This window comes from Hevea brasiliensis, chromosome 12 (genome assembly GCF_030052815.1).
Source record: "Hevea brasiliensis isolate MT/VB/25A 57/8 chromosome 12, ASM3005281v1, whole genome shotgun sequence".
Taxonomy (NCBI): Eukaryota; Viridiplantae; Streptophyta; class Magnoliopsida; order Malpighiales; family Euphorbiaceae; genus Hevea; species Hevea brasiliensis.
In genome coordinates this window covers 83025997-83047850 of record NC_079504.1, presented here as the reverse complement: position 1 = coordinate 83047850, position 21854 = coordinate 83025997, and the positions used below count along the sequence as shown (strand labels likewise).

The 21854-nt window shown below is 31.9% G+C and overlaps 1 protein-coding gene and 1 non-coding gene across 2 annotated transcripts; both read right to left on the bottom strand.

The window, feature by feature from the left end:
• Window positions 1–4370: 4370 nt before the first annotated feature.
• On the bottom strand, window positions 4371–7882 carry LOC110655251 (uncharacterized protein At5g39865). The gene has a single exon (XM_021811493.2). It carries the CDS (start codon window positions 7475–7477, stop codon window positions 6665–6667), a length of 813 nt encoding a protein of 270 aa, XP_021667185.2. The 5' UTR covers window positions 7478–7882; the 3' UTR covers window positions 4371–6664.
• Window positions 7883–18366: 10484 nt separating this feature from the next.
• Window positions 18367–18473, bottom strand: LOC131171539 (small nucleolar RNA R71). The gene has a single exon (XR_009142199.1). It is a non-coding gene; the product is annotated as a small nucleolar RNA R71 (small nucleolar RNA).
• Between the last annotated feature and the right edge of the window lie 3381 nt (window positions 18474–21854).

The following is a 21854-nucleotide window of genomic DNA, read 5'->3' as shown; positions in this document are numbered from 1 at the left end:
AATAGTTGAATTGTATAGTTATATGGGTTTTGACTAGTTTGGCAGGCCTAGAAGGGCAATATGTTGTTATTGTGTTGTGGGCCTGAGATTATTGGTTTAGGAAGTGTTGTTTGAGTTGCTTTACAGGTTGGGTAAGTCTCAAGTACAGGAAAAATTCTGTCAGATTTTTTATATAAATTTAGGGTGTCTTTGACTCTTTAAATTCTTGTTTTGCTTTAATATTGATAAATTCATGAATATAATTATTTAGGTGATCCGATTCAACATTCCTCCTCTTCTCAGCCACCTCAGTGATCTTCGGTTAATCTGTGAGTAGATATTGATTTTATTTATTATTTCAATATTAATAATTTATATACAAGGCATGCTCATGCATTCACATATATATATGTATATATTTAGTTATATGCCAGGCATGCTCTTTATTGCCTATTTTATTGAATTTATTTGTGGATGTCACCTTAAGGTAATTTGGAGTTGTGCGCGTGTGTTTATGTGTATATGGTATGGATGTGGACTTTGGTAGGAGGGGTAAACATAATAGGAGCTTCACTCACTGAGACCCAATCCTTACATATGGATAAGTCGGGTGAGTACGACTTTGAGTTAATCTTGCAGACTCTTGCACTTGAATTATTAAGAGAAAGTCTGGCTTGAGTTGACCTCACTGGTAGGCATTGGAATTAAGAGAGCTGTATAGGGAATCGGCTCCCATATATATATATATATGACAAACGAGTATGTAAGTGCTCCAAATTATCTTTTGTGTGAATATTATTTTAATTGTTTAAAACTATGTGAATATGTTGCATTTCATATATAGGAATGCATTAGATTTAGATAGTTATAAAAATTATATTTAAAATCAATATCGTACTCTATGAGTCAAATGCTCACCCCTGTTTAACTATTATTCCTCAGGTGACAGGTGGACTTATTGAGAATAATCTGCTTTTTTTTTCTCGCAGGTTTAACCAGAAAAGTTTAGCTGTGCTTTTATTATCTTTGTTTCAATTCTAAAACTTCGTATGTACCAGTAGTATATTATTTTCATTTGGGATTGTAATAGCTTAATTTTTTTGGATTTGTAAACTTAGTTATGTGAGATTGCTTGGATGCTTGGGATTTAATTACTGTGGATAGAGGGAGCTAAGCTCCCAAATGTTTATTTATCTATTTTGAAGATTATGAGGATGAGCTGACATTCTCATTTTTTTTTTTTTTGTTACAGGTCGGGTGGATTAATGCTCACCATTGGATAGTCCAATTGATAGCCGAACTATTTTCGTTTATTTCCTTGAAATTAGACTACTTGTATGAGCTATATGTTTGGGTTAGCAATAATTAAGTTTACTACGAGCTTTAGGAGCCTTATGCTGACCCAAGTCCTAGTACCGGTCCTACCCAAAAATTGGGTCATAACATAATTTCCCTTCGCAGAAATCAGCCCTCATCCCCAAATCAACTGGATTAAATAATAAGCTCACTTGTGGGAATAGTAATGAGTCATTTTTTTTTCTCAATTCAATCAAATTCTATTAGAACATAATTGAATCTTATTAGAATGATTTCGGATAGTATATAATCGATTTGGAATGAATTTAGATTTAGTGAATAATATTCACATCGGTTTAGATTTTATTTGTTAGATATTTATTATTTGAACTTGTTTCTATAAATAATTAATTAAATATAATATATATTTTTTATAATAACATTGATAAATTATTAAATAATATATATTTTATAAGGGATTAAAGACTTGAACTTGACCATATCAAATGAGTAATATACGTTTAATAACTGAATCGAGTGAGGTTAAGCTTATATAATATATTTTAAATAAATGGAATTTGAACATTTTATAGAATTATAAAATTTTTAATATATAAATTATTAATAAAAATATAATTTTTTATAGATTATTAATTAAAATGTATAAATTTAAACAGGTGCAAGTTTTATTCAAATAATAATAATAATAATAATAATAATAATAATAAGATGTATGACATATTTGAATAATTTAAAATGAATTTTAATTAAATATAAAATAAATTTAAAAATTATAAATATTATAGTCAAATAGAATGATTTTTGTAAGTATCATACCATTGCCATCCTATCAATGCTTGGATTAAATAATAAGCAAGTTAGACGTTGCAAGGTAGAACGAGTAGACAACCCTTCTCCTTTAGTCGCATAATCCCTTCTGCTAACTCTCTCATCTACATCTCTATGGCCTCTCCATGAGCCTTGAGAAGAAGGTAATTTTTATGAGTCATTCTTAAATTTTGTCTTGTATTGTACTTTTATCTTTTAACTTTAATTTGTTATTAAAAAAATTTTAAACTTTAATTTTATCTTACAAAAATCCCTTAAAAAAATTACCATTGTAAAAATTATCTTTTTATTTCATTTCCTCTCACTCTTGAAAAATATCGATTGTTTTAATAATAATCTTAGACTTATCATAAAAATATCAATATTATCACAATTATCTATTTCCTATAAGAGGATCTGAAATAGTATTTCTAAAATGATTTTTTAATATATAAACCTTCTATTACATGTTGTAAAGATTTTTTTAAAATAAAATTAAAATTTAGATTTTTTTATTAATAAATTAAAATTAAAAGATAAAAGAAAAAATGAGGTAAAATTCAAAGGCCGATTATAAAAATGACCCTCGAACCATCAACTTCCATAAGCCTTCAGAAAATTCCTACTCTCTAAACTAGGTGATCCATCAACATGCATAAAGGTAGAAAACATCAGAGACTGCTCTGAAAATAGAAAGACCCATTTTTCTACCGCGCCGTGATTTTCCATGAAGACTGAGCAATCTCCAGTGACATGTTTAATTTCTAAGTACAGAAACTAGAATGGGTTCCTAGCTATATAGTCCGGTGACGATTTATTCTCCACAGTTCTATTCCATATTTGTTCAATTTCAATCAACTACTTGTGTCGGCATCAGCTTAGGGATTAGGGAAAATCACAATCCGTACTTTTCCATTTTTTTTTCTTTTCTTCTCTTGATATATTATTCTGACTATAATCATTTTAGTCCCTGTCAAAATATTCTGAAACAAAAGGACATGGGGTAAGTCCACCAAGAGATATATTCCTTTTTCATCGTTTATTTTATCCATAAATGGCAGTTAAATAGTTTTATTAAAAGAGAAATTCTGATTTAGTCTAATTTAATTAAGTGATTAGTGATATATAATCCGCAGATGTCAAGTTAAAATCTCTTTACTTTTAATTTCTTGCAAAAAAAAAGAACAAAAGAATTTGTCAAACACGTTTGAATCAAATTTTTTTTCACTCAATTTACTTAATTCCAGAAAACTATTAAAATAAAATGAGATAGCCATCACATACAATTTCTTCACCATTTATCACCCCGATTTTCTAATGGGGAAGGATGGGAAAGCCTAAAACAATTCCATCCGGCCTTATTGCCTAGACCTGGTCATGGTCTGATTCAAACCGTGAATAAGACCCGAGTCAATAGTTTTGATTCATGAACAGACCCAGAACCGAGGTAAAAGGGGCCGGTTCTGGTCCACTTCCTTGAATCTGAATCAGTCCGAAACCAGCTCAAAATTCCAATTTTTTTCTTATTTTTTTTAAAAAAATTAAAAATTTATATTGGAACCTTTTTTTTTTTCATTAAAACCGGAGCCAAACCATAATCAAACCAAAATCGTATTAAACAATTATGATTGGAACTATTATGAACGAAAACCGTTAGAAACCAAAACTGTTTGAACCAAAACTGGTCCAAACCATGACGCCGGCCACATAGGTGGTTCCAGCCCGTGGCCTGATTCATGTATGCATATTAGAGGAATCTAAGGACGTTGTGTTCATTCTCTCAACAGAAGCCAAGTTTGCCTGTTGCAACTTCAATGGATGAAGGATACCCATGATGAGTCAACACAAAACCGTCCAAGATCAACTACAAGTAAGTAGTATTTCATCATACACAAAGTTAACGACAGATTAAGGCAAGCTATTTACACAATCAAGGCACATACTGACTAGTGTTTTTGCGTATACACACATAGGAGGAGACTAGGATATGATGCAGTAACTTTATTCACCTGCAATTTAAGGAGAGAATGAAAGTAGCAAAAACCTTAATTTTAACGCCTTATGGGTCTCAATTACCTAATGAATGAAGAAAAAGCCCTTAGTCATTTCCCATGAGTCCTTTGCTGCTCTCTATAACAGACTCTACTCAAAACAGATGTCCTTACTCTTGTACTCTCTTTTCCAAATTATCTTCCCAAATTAATACACTCACCATTTGGTGAATGTAAAACCATAGTTAACAAAACAAAAGAGGCACTACAAGAATCTCAGAAGAATAACAGTATTTAGCAATGTCGCTTGGACAGCTTTTAAAAGAAAAAAAAAATTGAAGTTGAGTGAACAAGGAGTTGAAGTTACTTGATAAAGAGAAAATACAGATAACTGACATAAAATAAAAATAAGAACTCTTCAATGTGTTGTTTCTGTCAGAGAAGGCAGCAGCAGGCCAGCGCACAAGAATAATAAAAGGGAAAATTAGAAGCAATGGTATTCACTGATTGAAGGGTTGATGAATTTAGAAGGCAGAGAAACTTGCCTGGTTGATTTCAAATGGGATAGTGGTTGCATTGTTTCTGTTAAAGGTCCAAAGATACAAAGTGCAACAACATGAACATGCACATATTTTGGTTCCAGATTGATGGTGAAGGAGATGATATGACATGTCACGAAAGCGTTTGTAAACAAAATGGGGAAGGCAACAAAGAAAAGGAGGGGAGGGGGAGGAGAGAGAATAGAAAAGTGGTAGAAGTGAATGAACTGCCTTGAATTACATGGTTGCTCTCAATCTCATGGAGAGAGAAGCATTAGGCAAGACAATTATAAAGTTTCTGAAAGGAGTTATCGATTCAACTAGACTCGGATATTTCTCACACATCACTTTTGTGAAGCAAGAATGGCTATGGCATTCCAGTTTTCAACACCCAGTATTTCTTATCTTAATGATTACGGAATGTCAGAAGACAGCAAGTCAGAATTTAGAAGTAGAACTCTCTCTGAGGTTGGATTGGAGGGAAAAGATTATTTATGGAGACCTAAGAAAGAAAGAGAGGATGAGGATGAGGGCTTTTTTTTTACAATGGAAAGAATGATATGAGAAGAATCAAATATGGTCCCAGGATACTTGCTAGCTCCATTGGCAAGTGATTCTAGTTGGAAATAATTGGAGGGATATACAAATGACATGCCTACAAGATCATAGATAAGAAGAAAAATACTAAACATTGTTATTTTCCTGTATTTAGTGAGTATTTACCTCTCATTTTCTCCATTTTTGTGTTCTGTACAGGCAGACCAACAGATATGTATGAACAAATGCTTGATTAGACAAAATAGATGGATAATCTAAACAGCCTCTGTTCATCAACCAACTCATTCGAAGGTTCATATATGCTCTTACAATCCACTATTTGCAATCAATTACAATAGCCTCACGTTTATCATTTGAAAAATTATTGGATAAAATTCCTTAGGAACCAATATTATCAAAGCTGTTAGGAATTTAGAAATATTGAACATGTTGAAAAAGGATTGAAGTAAAATGAGCATACACAGAAAAGCAATAAATGAAATCAAATCCAAGTCTTAAAACCATATCAAGCATGACAATAACAAGGCATACATCCCCAATTAACTTGGCCAAAATAATGACAAATTATATGGGGGAAATGTCGGTCGCAAATGGAACAAAATGATCACAACTTAAACTAGATTACTCACAAAATAGAAAATAATTTGAATAAAAAGAAAGGAAGGTATATATAGCAACAGCCTTCTTATCCTAAAAGAAGCAAAGAAAGGTACATATAGCAACAGCCTTCATATCCTAAAAATTCATGGGTCAAAATAAGACACAGGTAAGACCAAAAGAAAAAGACAATACACAACCACTCTATTATACTTGCCAAATTTAACAAGACTCCATGAAGATATGCATCTTTAAAAGAAAATTGCATTTTGAAGACCATACTATTCAATTATTTGCTATTTAACAATCAAAACTTATTTAACAATAAAAATACAATTATGAAGCTTAGAAATTGCTTTTTATTAGATCAATTTTTTTTTATTTTTTTTAAAAAATCAACATTAATGAATTTATCTCTTTCTTCTTTTTTTTTTTTTTTAAATATACCCTTAAATAAGACTTAATGTTCTAACATCGAGAAGTTTTTGGACTCAATAGTGTTAAGAATGTAAACCATTTTACTAGCATGGGATCTATAATGTAAATAATAAGAAATTATTACATATCATGTAATTAGCAACTTTTAAACTATGTAGCAAACCATGACAACAATTGAAACAATAAAGCGATAAAGCATAATTGTATTAAACATTTTAACGGTCTTTCCCTCTATGCTCTTTTAACTTCTTCACAAGGTTAATATACAACACCTAAAAATTAAAAAATACAAATAAAAATAAAAAAAAAATTGTTCTCAAAAGTTAGCTTGGGAAAAAAAAAAAAACACTAGCCCATAAATTTATAAAAAAAAAAATTAAAAATATTTTTTTATTTTTTCTTTTTTTCTAAACAAAAAAAGTCAATAGATCGCAGGGATCAGAGAGGCGCACAGGAACAAGAAGGGCACCTTATCAGACCGTTCTCGTTGCAAGCGGTGCAGCTCTTAAACCCAGATTTCTCTGTGTACACTTTGTGACTACCGTTACAGTCGTCGCACAAAATGAATCGGTAACCCCCACACGCGTCGCAGACGCCAGATTCCGCTGCGGGCAAACCTTCCACAAACTTCTTGAGCTCACCTGCTTCGTGTAACTGTCTAATCTCCTCAGCTCCGCCTACATATCTCCCACCGATAAATACCCTAGGCAAAGTCAACGTAGTATGACCGCCCCCAAAGATCTGCTGTAGCTCCTTCATGAATCTTGAGTCCATTGAGAGATCTCGTTCGTCGATCGAGACACGAAACCCTTGAAGAATGGATTGGACGGAACGGCAATCTTCAAATGTCGACCGAACAACGTGAAGGCTTGTGAAGTAAACGACAATCCGTTTATCAGCACCCGGTATTGAGATCGACGGTGGGGACTCTTGGCATTCTGGTTGCGGCGGTTGGGGTGGTGGTGTTTCAGTAACAGATGAGGCAACGACTTCGGGTTCAGAGTCGAGTTGGGTCTGTGCGCTGGATTGGGAGTGGGTGAGACGACGAGTCGCAGACCAGGAGCGGATGATTGAGGTGGCGACGCGGACGCGGTGGAATATGGAGGATTTTTTGGTGGGTGCAGAGGGATCGTCGGCGCAGAGGCGCTGGATATCTTTGAAAGTGGAAAAGGAGAAAGGGGATGAACTGGATGAAGAAGAAGATGAAGTATCGCGAATCTTGACCGTTGAATGACTCCACTGCCGCCACATTGATGGTGGGAGATGGGAATCTTTGAGAGAACTTGTAACAAGAAATTGAAGATGAAAATGGTGAGGTTGAAGAAGAAAGAGAAAGAAGACTACAGTGATTTTGTTTCAGTATTTTTGGATTTGGGTTTATGGGTTTTTGAGGTTTTGATCGCTTAAAGCAAGGCTATTGGTGATATGAGGGATTGAGAAAAGAGCTGCGAAAGAGGGTATGCTTTTGCAGGTTAAAGAGAACAAAAAGGAAGAAGAATTGGTTAAAGGTAGTTGAGGAGGTAATTTGATTCTAAATGGGCCTTTGAAGAGATTTTGTGAATGGGGGTTGAGGATGAGAGGTCCCTTGCTAAGAGATTTGGTAAGTTTGCCTAATTATGGATGAAAAGTCCTCATTAGTGAACCCAATTTGTCTTGTCTTATCGTTCTTGTAAATGCAAAAAATGAACATTTTTTAAAATACCTTAATTAAATGATATTTAAAATTAATTTAAAATTAAATTCAATGCGTTTTGTATTAATTTTTAAATTAATTTTTATCATATTTAAAATAATGTTTTTTTGAAAGCACTTTATTAATTTAAAATTTTAATACCAAACAGAACTTTATTTTTATCAAAAATTAATTATTTAAAACTCAATTAAAACAACCATTTTTCTAAAATCAAATTCTTAAACATTTCTATTAGATTTTGACTAAAGAAAATATTAATTAATTTATTTAAAGTTTTATTAGAAAAGACTAAATAATGTAAATAATTAAATGGCATAAATTTTTTAAAATTATATAAATTAAAAATATATAAATATTGAACATTAAAAATTAATTTAACTTTAAAAAATATAAAAATGCTTTAATTATATTTTTTTAAAAAAAATAAAAATTAAATAATTACTCTTAATAAACTACAAAGACTTTATAATAATTTAGCAAAAGAAAAAAACACTTGTACTCTCAGATAGCAATCATTTCCATTTTCTTTTTATGTTAATTTCTTTTTAATGAATGGGAGTGAGAGTTAGAACCCAATACAATTAAAATCTTGGCTGTATATAATGTTTGATCATTAAATTAATGATTTAATGACCTCAATTAATAACTGTCACGACCCAACCTATGGGTCGGACCGACACTAGGACCTGGGTCGGTTTAAAGCCCCTGAAGCCCATAGTAAGCCTAACTATTCCTCAACCCATGAGTAGGCCTATAATTTAGGCCCAATATGCATATAAAATAATTTAAATTAAACTGTTATAATTTTATTTCGGACCAACTTAGCCCAGTAATTATCAGAAACTAAAATTAGGGGAGCTTAGCTCAACCCTGTTACATCATTACAAATTATTTAAAACTTATAAAAATTTTCATTTATTAATACAAAAACTTAAATTCATACAGTCCCTGACAGAATTAATGCTACTATTAGTACATGCGGAGTCCTAAATTACAAATTTAGAGAATAATAATACAATTAAGTAATCTTTTCATAACCTGAGAGGAAAGGGACAGGTTATTCTGAAAAATGTCTCTTCTGTAACCTGGAAAAATATGGTGAACAGGAGTGAGCGTTCGACTCAGAGAGTAAAATATCAATTTTAACCATAATCTCTATAACTATCTAAAGCTAATGCACCCTGTAGAGTGAAATGCAACATCAGCAATAATTTTCACATCATAACAACAAAAAGGTAATTTGGAGCACTCACATACCCAGTAATATCAATCAATACATATATGAGAGCTGATCCCCTATACAGCTCTCTTAATCCAACTTGTGCCAGCGAAGAACTCAGCTCAGACTTCCACTTAATAACCAAATCGGGGTCCTAGCGAAGAACTCAAGCCGTGTCTACCCCGAAGGACCGGGTCCCAGCGAAGATCTCAAGCGGTGTCTACCCGTCCTATCCATAGTCAACACCACATCACACGCACACCAACGCACGCACACTGCTCCAAATTACCACAACAACATCCATGGCACTTTAACAGTTATGAATGCAACATAAAACGTGCCTAGAGTTTAACTACATAGATACATACATATAAGTGATGCATGGGCATGCTTAAACATATAATAATATCGAAATTACAATTAAAATTAATATTTTACTCACTGTACACCGATGACTATTGTGGCTGCTGGATGCAGAAAAATAGCTGACCTCGATCACCTAATAATTAAATTATAAATTTATTAGTACTAAGTTAAGATAAAACTCTAAAGAGGCAATAGACAGCCTAATTCATGCCGAAAATCCGGCAGAGTTTCCCCTATACCTGGGACCTACCCAACCTGCAAAAAGGCCCAAATAACACTTCTAAATTCAACTAATATCTCATTATCATTATATGGCCCCTCCTGGGCCCTCCAAACCAAGCAATACTCAAAACCTTAAAAATTACGTTTTAATCCCTATAATTGACATTTTGTAAAAATCCACTCAAACAAGCTCTAAAAATTCTAAACTTTTGCCCCGCGGTCGTTAATAATATTATAAGGCTATTGCAAAATGAATTATAATTTTCTAATCATCCATGAATATTTTATTCAATAATATTACTTAATTTCATAAGTTTCCAACAGCTAACATATTCTTAATTCAACCCCATTCAATATTCACATATTTAAACCTCAATCCTCAAGCTTCAACCAATCATATAAAATTTAAATATCTTAATTTCAAATAATCTTATATGCCCATATGTTAAAAATCTAACTAAAATGTATCTATATTTTTCAAAAATATTCTACAATCACTCAAAAATTCAACAAACACCATAGAATATCTCCAAATAATTTTACTTTCATCATATATTTTTCTTAGAATTTTTCTCCAATTTTTCCTGTTTAAAAAACACTGTATTTATGCTCCACAGACAGAGAAATAATGAAAATAATCTTACCGGAAGTTTATCTGTGTCTCAAAAATTTCAAAAATTTCTGAGGAAGCATTTGGAAGTTGAATAATCTCCAAAGCCCACCGGAGCCACCGCCGGAACCACTGCGCACGGTGGCCGGCGACATTTTCCGAATCTGATTATACCATCATGATCCTCCCCTCTTCCTCAGTCCATATGTGGTCTCGGATCGTCGATCCAACGGTAGGATCGTCTTAGATCTGACGAAAAAGCTTGAAAAACCCGAAACTTCTCTCCTCCATATCTCACTCATCCGACCTCCATTTGCTACAAAATGGGTATCAAAAGAAAGCTCTCGGAACAAGCTTTCCAACGCCACCTGAATCACCTCGATCGGACGTCGAATGAAGCCAGAATCGTGCCGGAAAGCCGCTGCCCACTGTGCGCGCATTTTCTCTTTCTTCTCCCTCTCTTGCCGCCGTTTTTGGTAGTTCTGGCCGTCGCTGGAGGGTCGCCAACCGGGTGGGGAGCCGCTTGGGAGGTCGCCGGCCGGTCACCGGAGAAGGAAAGAAGAAGAAGAGAGGGGAGGAGAGGAGAGAAGAGAAATTGGGGAGGGGGGGTCCTCCTCCTGATTTTGACCTCTTTTTTTTATTTTTTTTATTATTTTTTTTTTAACTTGACAGTGACAGTGGAAATCCACTGTCACACGCCAAGTCCCATCCTTTGACCCTTTTTTTTTTCTTGGTTGTTACAATAACTGTCTAAAATAATCACATCTTACTATATTCTAGTTAATTTTTTAGATAAATTAGGTTGTTTACCTCTCTCTCTCTCTCTCTCTCTCTCTCTCTCTCTCTCTCTCTCTCTCTCTCTCTATATATATATATATATATATATATATATATATATATATATATATATGAGTGGTAATTTGACACTTTACAAAAAAAATTTACTTATTTATTTTTTTAAATAGAATATTTTATTTCTTATATCTTATAAAAATGATTACGAATTCACATTAGTTTGGAATATGGTAATATACTTTTTATATAGTCTTGAGTACTTCCCATTTCAGCTAACTTTTGAAGGTAAGTTAGACTAGATTCATTTTCTTAAGATGGTATCAAAGCCTTCACAATCGATTTTTAAGTTGCTCATAATATTTCGCTTCAGGTGTTTGGTACTGGGTATAAAGAGTGTGTTAATATCATGCATTGGTTTAGAATATAAATAATTTGCCCATTGTTAAGCCTTGAGCACTCTTTTTCCATGAGTTGGCTTTTGGGATTGAGTTAGATCCAGCCTATTTTTTCTTAAAATAGTAGAACCTCCCTGACTAATGTTTGAGCCTTTCATATGTGTTTCACCCTTCAAGTATTCAGTTCTGAGACAGAGACAATGTAGTCTTATATGACTTTGCACACGCCTCTATCCTTGAGTTAAGTTTTGAGGTGAGTTAGATCCGATCTATTATCTTAAGAAAAATTCTTAAAACATATTATTAATTAATATGTTAAAAAATATATATATTTTTTGTATTTACATTGTTTTCATTCCTGATAAAAAAGAAAAGTTAATAAGACCAAAAAATTTTAAAATTTATATATATATATATATATATAAATAACGAGAAGGGAAGGTATTTAATTGCCATGGCACACAATGACGTAACGCTGAATGATAATGAATGTATTTGTACTCTTTCGTAATTTTCAGGAAAAAAATGACAACAATATTTATTTATTTATTATTTTTAATTATGATTTTTTTTAACTTAGTATCTAATTAATCATTATTTTATGTATGTCTAAAATATAATTTCAACTAATATATGTTATAATATTTATTTTTCTTTAATTTTTTTTATCATGCATTCAATTAAAAAAAATAATATATATAAATATCACCTTAAAAAAATGTTTATTGTGTTTATAACCCATTTACTCATTTTATTTAATTTTTGGAAACAAATAATATAGCATGGATATTAATAGATTTTTTTTTATTTGTAAAATAAAATATGCTTTCTTATAGAATAGAGTGAAAATTTGATTTTTAAATATCATTATTACTTATAGATTTTTAACGTTTTATCATGTTTATTGTGCATTTTTTAAATAATATATTTTTTATGGAAGTTAAAATATATATATATAAAGCGACTGAGAAAAATATATATGAAAAAACTTATTTAAAAAAAAATGATATGTTAAACATTTGTATAACATATAAAGGATATAATAGTTTATTTAAACAATAAAATTATATATATATATATATATATATATATATATATATATATATATATATATATATATATATATATATATATATATATATATATATCGGGGCTCACCGCCCTTAAGATTTTAATTTTTAATTGGAGCAGGTTAAATGTAAGAATATTTCTAATAAACTCCCATATTTAGTCTAAAAAAATATTTTAATAAAAATTTAAAATAATTATATTTATTTATTAACTTAATTAAATAAAAAATTAAATAAATTATATTATAAAAAATTAAATGTTAATTATATTAATTCAACTAAAATAAAAAATTACTTATATTTTTTGAAGTTCTTTGTAATAATAAAAAAATAAATTTTAAAAGAATTAAAAATATGAAGGAAACATATTAAAAGATAATAAGATGATATTTACCTTAATTAACTTAGAAGTTTATCAAACCATCTCCAATGCTCTGTAAATAATAATAATAATAATAATAATAAAAGAAGATGAAGATAAAGAAGAAGAAGCTGAGACTAGTAATTTTTTAATACTTATAAGTTATTTTAATTATATATTTTATTAATTTATTTTTACTTAATTTTTAAAATTTCATTACAAATTTCATTTAATATATGTTTTAGTAATTTAAACAATAAATAAGTTTAACAATTAATTTTTTATCAAAAACATATTAACTACTTATTAGTTATTTATAATTACTTAAATTAAATATATAATTACTTAAAATTTTAAATTTTTATAAATTAATTTTTATATGCTAAAAGAAGAAGAAGTTGAGACTAGTAATTTTTTTCAGTACTTATAAGTTATTTTAATTATATATTTTATTAATTTATTTTTATTTAATTTTTAAAATTTTACTACAAATTTCATTTAATATATATTTTAAAAATTTAAACAATAAATGAGTTTGACAACTAATTTTTTATCAAAATATATTAACTACTTATTAGTTATTTATAATTACTTAAATTAAATATATAATTACTTAAAATTTTAAATTTTTATAAATTAATTTTTACATGCTAAGTTTAATTAGTATATCCGTCATAAACTCCTCAAAACATTTTGCATCCGTCGCTGACCGCTAATTATAAATGTTGTTACTGCATATAAAATGTATGTATGTAATGATTTTAAAGAATAAAATTAAAAAAAATTAAAAAAATAAATTCTTGTCCCTACCTCTACCTTAACATTTGAATTTTCAACCTTATATACAGCCCAATTATCATTTCTATATAGCGCAACCAAATTCTTTTAAAAATCCCTTAATATTATAAAATCTCATAATTTCAATAGAAGTATTGCATTTGTGGCATCTATATAAGAAATTATATAATATTATGACAAAATAAAGTTTGAAAACCAGTAAATATTGTTACACCATTAAAATATTGTTATGTTAAAATATAATTTTAATTACTGTATAAATATTTTTAATCAATTTATTTCCATTAAAATTAAATTTTCTTTTTTAAAGATATTTAATCAATTTACTCAATGGTCTTTTTTGTTTTTTCTTTTAAATTTTTTTTTACTTTTTTTATTTTAATAACAATTTTTTTTTTCTTTCAAATATAGATAGACGCGCATATGACTCAGTGACAGAATACATCATTTAATAAAATTATAATAATTTTATTAATACATATTAACTCATATAAATTACACACATCATCCACAACCGATATAAGATCTCCGAAGGACTTAGTCCTCAGTTGACTAATGTAACAAACTAGGCGCATATCACGTTGATTGAATGTCAAATCATAATAACATTTAACATAATTTTTTTTAAATAACTTATTTATTAATCAAAATTTTCACTACATTAAATTAAAAATAATAAACATGGATATTAATGTCTTTACACCACTTATAACATGCAAAATATTTTTTTTTATTTTTAAAATTTAATTTTATTTATTTGTATTTAATATGTTATATTTTAAAATAAATACTTAATTATTAACAATAGCTTTAATAATAAATTTAAATATATTTTTTTTATCAAAATATACTTAATTATTAAAATAATATAAATAATTTTACTATTAAAAAAATTCTTACATTTGGGTGTTTACATGTCTAATCAATAAAAAGTTGCCAATATGTATTTATGGGTCAAATTTACCATAATTTTAGTTAATGTAATATTTCTATGTTGATTAAAGGCTGATTGAATAAAAAAAAAGACAAACGTTTAGGTCTAATTATGATTATATTCAAAATTTTTAATTTTGTGTATGTCACGATCTGATCCCATGAGCCAGACTGACACCAGGACCTAGGCCATTATAAAGCCCCCGAGGCCCGTAGTAAGTTAAACTGTTCCCAAATCCATAACCAAGGCCCAAAAACTTAGGCCCAATATGTAAATAAAATAAAATATTTTTATTTGAGATAACCTAACCCGATAACAATAAAAAACTGAAGTCAGGAGAGCCCCGCTCAACCCTGATACCATCACTTACAAATTGTTTAAATATCATACAAATCTTCATTTGTTAATCTCAAAAATTTAAATTAACACGATTTCTAACAAGGTCCATACTACTACTTACACATGCGGACTTCTAGATTTCAAATTTAGAAAAATAATAGAACAATTAAATAACCAACGTTAAACCTGCAAGGAAAAAAGCAGGTTGTTCTGTAAAAGAACTCTTCCTGTAGCTTGGAAAAAAATGTGAACAGGAGTGAGCGTTCGACTCAGAGAGTAAAATACCAATTTTAACTACAATTTCTATAGCTACCTAGAGCTAATGCATCCTAAGGAATGGAATGTAATACCATTAAAATTTTCATACACATCACATTATAACTGCAAAGAGGCAATTTGGAGCACTCACACACCCAATAATGTTCAAATGGTACATATATGAGAGCTGATCCCCTATACAGCTCTTTTAATCCAATATCTGTCAGCGAGTGTCTCTCAAGCTGGACTTTCGCTTGATAAACCAAATGCGGGGGCCAGCGAGATCATCTCGAGCCGTGCCTACCCTGACTTATCCAAAAAGGATCGGGTCCCAGTGAGTGTCTCTCAAGTCACGTCTACCCGTCCTATCCATATCTAATACCACACACTACATGCACGCCAATACACGTACACTACTCTAAATTACTATAAATAACATCTATGGCACTTCATCAATTAAGAATGTAATATAAAATATGCCTAGTATTTAACTACATAGATACATATTTATAAGTGATGCATGGGCATGCCTGAACATATAGTAATATTGAAATTATAATTAAAATTAATATTTTACTCATAGTACACTAGAGATGACTGCAGAGGTTGGGTGAAGAAATATGATTGACCCTGATCACCTACATAATTTTATTATGAATTTATTAGTGCTAATTCAAATAAAAATAAATTTAAAGAGGCAAACACATCCTAATATATGCAAAAAATTCGACAGAGTCTCTCTTATACCTAAGACCTACCCAACCTACAAAAAGGTTCAAAAGACACTTCTATATTCACAAGTCTCCCAACCACAATGATACACTTGAATTGTATAGATGTTTTTAAAAACATTTGTATACTAATTCATAGCATTTAGGCAAGTATTTTCATGCATAGTAGTTAAATTCATTAATTTTCGTAATTTCTATTGTCAAGCTCTTAATTCCATATTTTTTGTATCGTTTCAGGTATTTGGGTGAAGCCTCAGAGTATGGGAGTGCAAAGGAAAGCTTGGAGAGGTCAAGAGATGGAGAATTGCTACTGATACAAAGTACACGGATCGTGTAAACCAAGCCCCAGACCTGTGTAACTCTCTGCCAGAAGAAAGCCAATAGAATCAATGGAGAAACACAAGTACACGGGTCGTGTAAGTAGACCCGTGTAATCTGCAGGGCCCATGTAATTCTCTGCAGGGAAACAGCTTGAAGAACCTCATGGGAACAACAGTACACAACCCGTGTAACTAGGCCCGTGTAGTTGGCGCAAACCCGTGTAACTTTATGTGCCAAAACAAGATTTCACAATCCTTTTCTAGCATGTTACACAGCCCTACACTATGGGACCTGTGTAGTGACACACGGGCCATGTACTATGCTGCAGCCAGTTCTATAACTCGAATTCCTCTCCTGTTTTCTGATTAAAACGAGACTCCTAAAGCCTTTTGGACTCAAAATGACCTAACCCTAGAGCAACCAATATAAATAGAAAAGAAAACATCAGGAAACGGGAGGTCCGTCACTATCGGGGGGACTACTGCTGAAGGTTGCTGTTGTCGGACTCTACATCAGTACCAAAAGAAGTCTTCCAGCTAAAGCTCCACAAGATTAAAGCTGCAAACTCTCTTTGGTTTCTTCGTTTCATCTCTCTAGACGGATTTTCATTATTTTATTTCTTCTGCATAATTTTCTATTTACTATTTTTACCTTTTATCATGATGTTTATTGAACTCACCATGAGTGAGTAGTTTTCTTATTCTGGATTTGGGAGAGTAGCTCTTGTAATTATTATTATGGATGAACATTGAGTTTTATTTATTGGATTTGAGATTCATTTCTTGATTTAATTTCTTGTGATCTTAGTGCATGCTATATGCTGGTATCCACTTAGTCATGATTGTAGATGTTAATTGAAGGACTGAAAGGTAAAGATTAACATTAGAAAATCAAGATCTTAAACCTAGGAATTCTGACCTAGACATAAGCTGACACCTTTGTGGAACTTAAAATTGGTCAAAGATCCTAAAGGATTTTAATTAATTTAATCGCCACGAAAGTAGGGTTGAGTTAATTAGAATACACCTTAGATGCCTTGAGAGAGGATTTAGGATAGCTTAGGACTGATTTCCATCAAGGAAAACGACCCTAAATTCAATAAATAAACTAGATAACATCCATAGTAAGATTCAAGTGTGAAATCTTAATTCCAGAATTGTTCCAAAATAGATTATTTCATCTTAAGTTGATCATTCTAGTGTTTAAAATTAATAAACTTCATTCCCTAAGTATTGGATCGCCTAGACAGTCAAAATTACTGTGTAGATTGATACTTGCTAAATAAATTCCTCGTGGGAATGATACTCTATTAATCGCTTTATTACTTGTTAACGATCCGTGCACTTGCGATGGTTGCAAAATAGCGAAACAAGTTTTTGGCGCCGTTGCCGGGGAATTTGGCTTTAGTAATATCAAGCGATATGAAATTTAGCTGATTTAGGCAGTTATATTTATTATTTAATTTTATTTTACTAGTTGTATTTCTTTTTCTTTTCTCTTAGGTACCCGATCTGGTATATAACCAGAATAAAGCCAGAAGAAATTTTGGACTGTGATCCGGAGATAGATAGAACTCTGAAAGCCATCAGGAGAGAAAAGAAACATCAAGAGCACGGTCAAGGAGAACTTGAACTTCCCACCATGGCCGATAATAATGACAGACCAAGACTCTTGAGAGATTATGGAACTTCATCTGTCCAAGGATTTCAGCCCAGTGTTACTAGACCCACAGTGGAAGCCAACAACTTTGAATTAAAACCAGCATGGCTCCAAATGATTCAACAAACCTAGTTTGTAGGTTCACCAACAGAAGACCCACACTATCACCTCCAGTGCTTTCTTGCCCTATGTGATACATTCAAGATGAATGGAGTATCTGATCAAGCAATAAGACTCAGAGCATTCCCATTTTCCCTTCGGGACAGAGCAAGGAAATGGTTACTTTCTCAACCGGTTGAAACGTTCACTACTTGGGAAAACCTCTCTCAAGCTTTTCTAGCAAGGTATTTTCCACCTGCAAAGACTACAAAGCTGAGGCTTGAGCTCAACACCTTCAGACAAAAGGAAGGAGAATCACTTTATGACGCATGGGAAAGATATAAAGACCTACAGAGGGAATGCCCACACCATGGCATAGAGGATTGGCTATTAGTGCAAAATTTCTATAATGGATTACTACCCTCTACAAGGAACACAGTTGATTTAGCTGCAGAAGGTGATCTAATGGAGAAAACAGTACCACAAGCACTTGAACTTCTAGAAAGGGTTGCATATCATAATTATGAGTGGTCAAATGAAAGAGGAAATGCAAGGAGAACTACAGGGGTCCTGGAAGTAGACGCCCTAAGCATGATAAATGCTCAGTTTGATCATCTCACAAGGAAACTCGAAAGAATGCAGGTGAGGACAGCTATGAAGGAGGATACATGAGTCCAAAATACAGCAATTTCAATGAACCCTCCACAGAACAGATGAACTATGTGAATAATAGAGGAAACGTTAACCAGACGTAACACCCTCGTTTGCATAGCCTGGTAGATTTCACTGTTCCGGTGACCGGTGTCGGTCCGGACAATTAAGGGGATTAGAACCATACTTAAGACAACTAGAGAAACCATAAACACCAATAATTAGTGATTGCCAATTAGTTAAGTATAAATAAGAAAAACAGAACATAAGAAGTTAAACGAGCTGAGAGTCACGGCGATGGGTGACCTCCTCGGGAATGACTGCGAAGTCATTTTAAACTCAAATTTCGAACCGTAAAATGTGACGCCGCGGTCCTTAGGACCCTTATGAACACAGTGGAAAAGAGAAAATCATGAAAAGGAACTGTTAAGCCAGTCAAATAATTAGGTCAGGGAGCTGGAAGAAATATTGGATTATTTGCAAATCGGGATGAACCGGCGAGGGGCAATTTGGTCAATTGACCCGAGAGTCGACTCGACCTAATCACAAATAAAATCGGAGAAAAGAAAATTTCAGAATCGAGAATTAAATTAAAGAACTAATAGAAAAATAGAAAAAAAAAGAGGAAAATGAAAAAGTAAAAAGGGTGATGACATCATGCATGACCTCATGCATGATGTCATAAAAGAATTAATTAAATTATTTATTAAATGGGATTTTGTGGTCTTCCATCAACTAAAATAAATAAAGAAAAGAAATGAAAAAAAATCAATTTTGGTCTTCTTTTTCCTATTGTGCCGCCCACCTTTCCCTCACCTCTCCATTGAAGAACTCCATTAAAGCTTGAGTTAAGCTTTCTTCCAACTACTTCAATCCACTTTGACCTCAAAATAAACCATAAAAACTTGTTAGTTCAACTTGAGGAAGCTTTAGAAGAAGGAAAGAAAGGGAATAAGGGAGTGAAATTGAAGAATTGAAATTCAAGTGGAGGTAAGCAATTTACTTTGAAAATTTTAGTTTCTTATTTATGTGTTTAGCTCAAGTAACTTAGATATTAACTTAAAATTAAAAGAAAAAGATTGTGAGGGACCAAACTGAAATTTTGACCTGTTGAAGGGAGTATGAATTGCATGAATTTAATGAGTTTGAATGAGTTTAAAAGCTTTGATTAGTTGAATGGTTAAGGTTAAGTGCACTAATTGTGATTAAATGCATGAGATGGATGAGTTAGGGTTTGAATGTTAGGGTTTGTGAACCAAAATTTGGAGAAATGCATAAATGATGGCTTTGACCTATTGTGAGCTGAAAAATGGTCAATAATGACCAAAGGAGATGTGTAGGAATTATTGGAATGGAGGTCAAATTCGTAGGGTAAATGGTCATGTTGCTGGCAGCATGACCAAGCCAACTTTGAAGGACCAAAATGGAAATTTTACAAGTCCAATTGATATGGCACCAATTGGGGATGAAAATAGACATAAAATGGCACAATTTTCATTAAGGAACCATGCCCAAAAACTGACCAAAACCTAGTGAACCAATTGACCAAAGTTGGATAAGTGCAGGCTGCCACTGCACAAACTGGTCATAACTCGAGTTAGGCAGGTCAAAATGACCTGAAATTCTACCGTAATTAGATAAGATATAGATCTAAAATTTTCATGAAGAACACCAACCCAAATTAGGCCATTAACCTAATCAAATTATTGGGCAAAGTTGAGTTACTGAACCTGCAAAACTGCAGATTTCCATTTGAACAGTAAAGTTCCAATGGTTATAACTCTCTCTAGAAAACTCCGATTTAGGCGATTCTTGAACCGATGGAAACCTAAGACATAGTAGAACATTTCATATGAAGAACATTAGACCAAATTATGGACTTAACTTGGTCAAATTGCTGAACGAAGTTGGATCGATAAATCTGCCAGAACAAAATCTGCAGCATGAATAGTGACGTGAATAGTAATGGTGTTTTGGGCATAACTTGAGCTACACAGCTCCGAATTAGGCGATTCACAAAGGAAAATAAAGTTGAGACCTAAATGAACAATTTTCATGAAGAACATCTCACCAAATTATGATCGAAACTAGGTAAAAATTGGGTTCAAAGATTGGGGCACCAAGCTGTCCCAAAACCAAAATATTCTAAAATTTTTAAAGCTAACTTGGGATGCATTAGACATGCATATAATCAGTTCTTGGCAGCAATTGAGATTGGTATTGAGGTATTCTATTTGTGTATTTTCAGTAGAAAAAGAAGTTGGAACGGACAAGGAGAAGTAGGTAATAATAAAGGAGAGCATTGAAGGTTTGTGCACAACTAACATTTTTCTTTGTTTTAGCTTCGTAAATTGATTTGAATAAGTTTATTTGAATGAGTTTGATTTGAAATGAGTTTATTTTAAATGAGGTATGTTTTTCTCTTGTATTTGAGGAATTTGTGTGTTGCCACCCCTTTTATGGATTTTATGATGATTTGAATATGCTATTGTTTTGCAAACGTGATTATTGATTTAGAAACTCTTGAAAGTTGTTTTGAAACCACAGTTAGCATGACAGTCCCTTCGGAACTCCCCAGTAGTAACGGCTACTTGGGGTTTTATAATTGATATTGATTATGTCTCCATTAATAATGGTTAGTGGGGTAAGACTACATGAGTACTCATTAGCTAGCTAGCCCTTCCCTCATTAATAACGGTTATTGAGGTTGAGATTGCTTTGTCGTGGTATACAACACGGCACTGATCGTGAAATTTTGTGTCATGGCCTGAACTGTGTGTTGATGTTGGCAACACTAATGCTTTGTGAATTGTGATTTATGAAGTATGATTTCTCATTTGCAATGTTATTCAAATAAATGACTCTTATGAACTTAGAACTCTTGTGAAGTTTTCATGCTTAAGAAAAATGTGATTTATTATGCTTTGACAAATTGTGTTTTATCGTAAGTTTTAAAGTTATTAGTTGTGTACCACTGAGTGATATACTCAGCGATAGCTTCTTTATGCTGTCGCAAGTAAGGGAAAGGAGAAGGCTGCCGAGTGAGAGACTTGAAAGCAGCATTTTGGTATTGTTTGTGGGTATTTACGTTAGGTATACCCTTGTGA

Excerpts from the sequence above, each read along its gene's own strand:
- LOC110655251 (XM_021811493.2), bottom strand. The coding sequence starts at position 7,477 with ATGTGGCGGCAGTGGAGTCATTCAACGGTCAAGATTCGCGATACTTCA.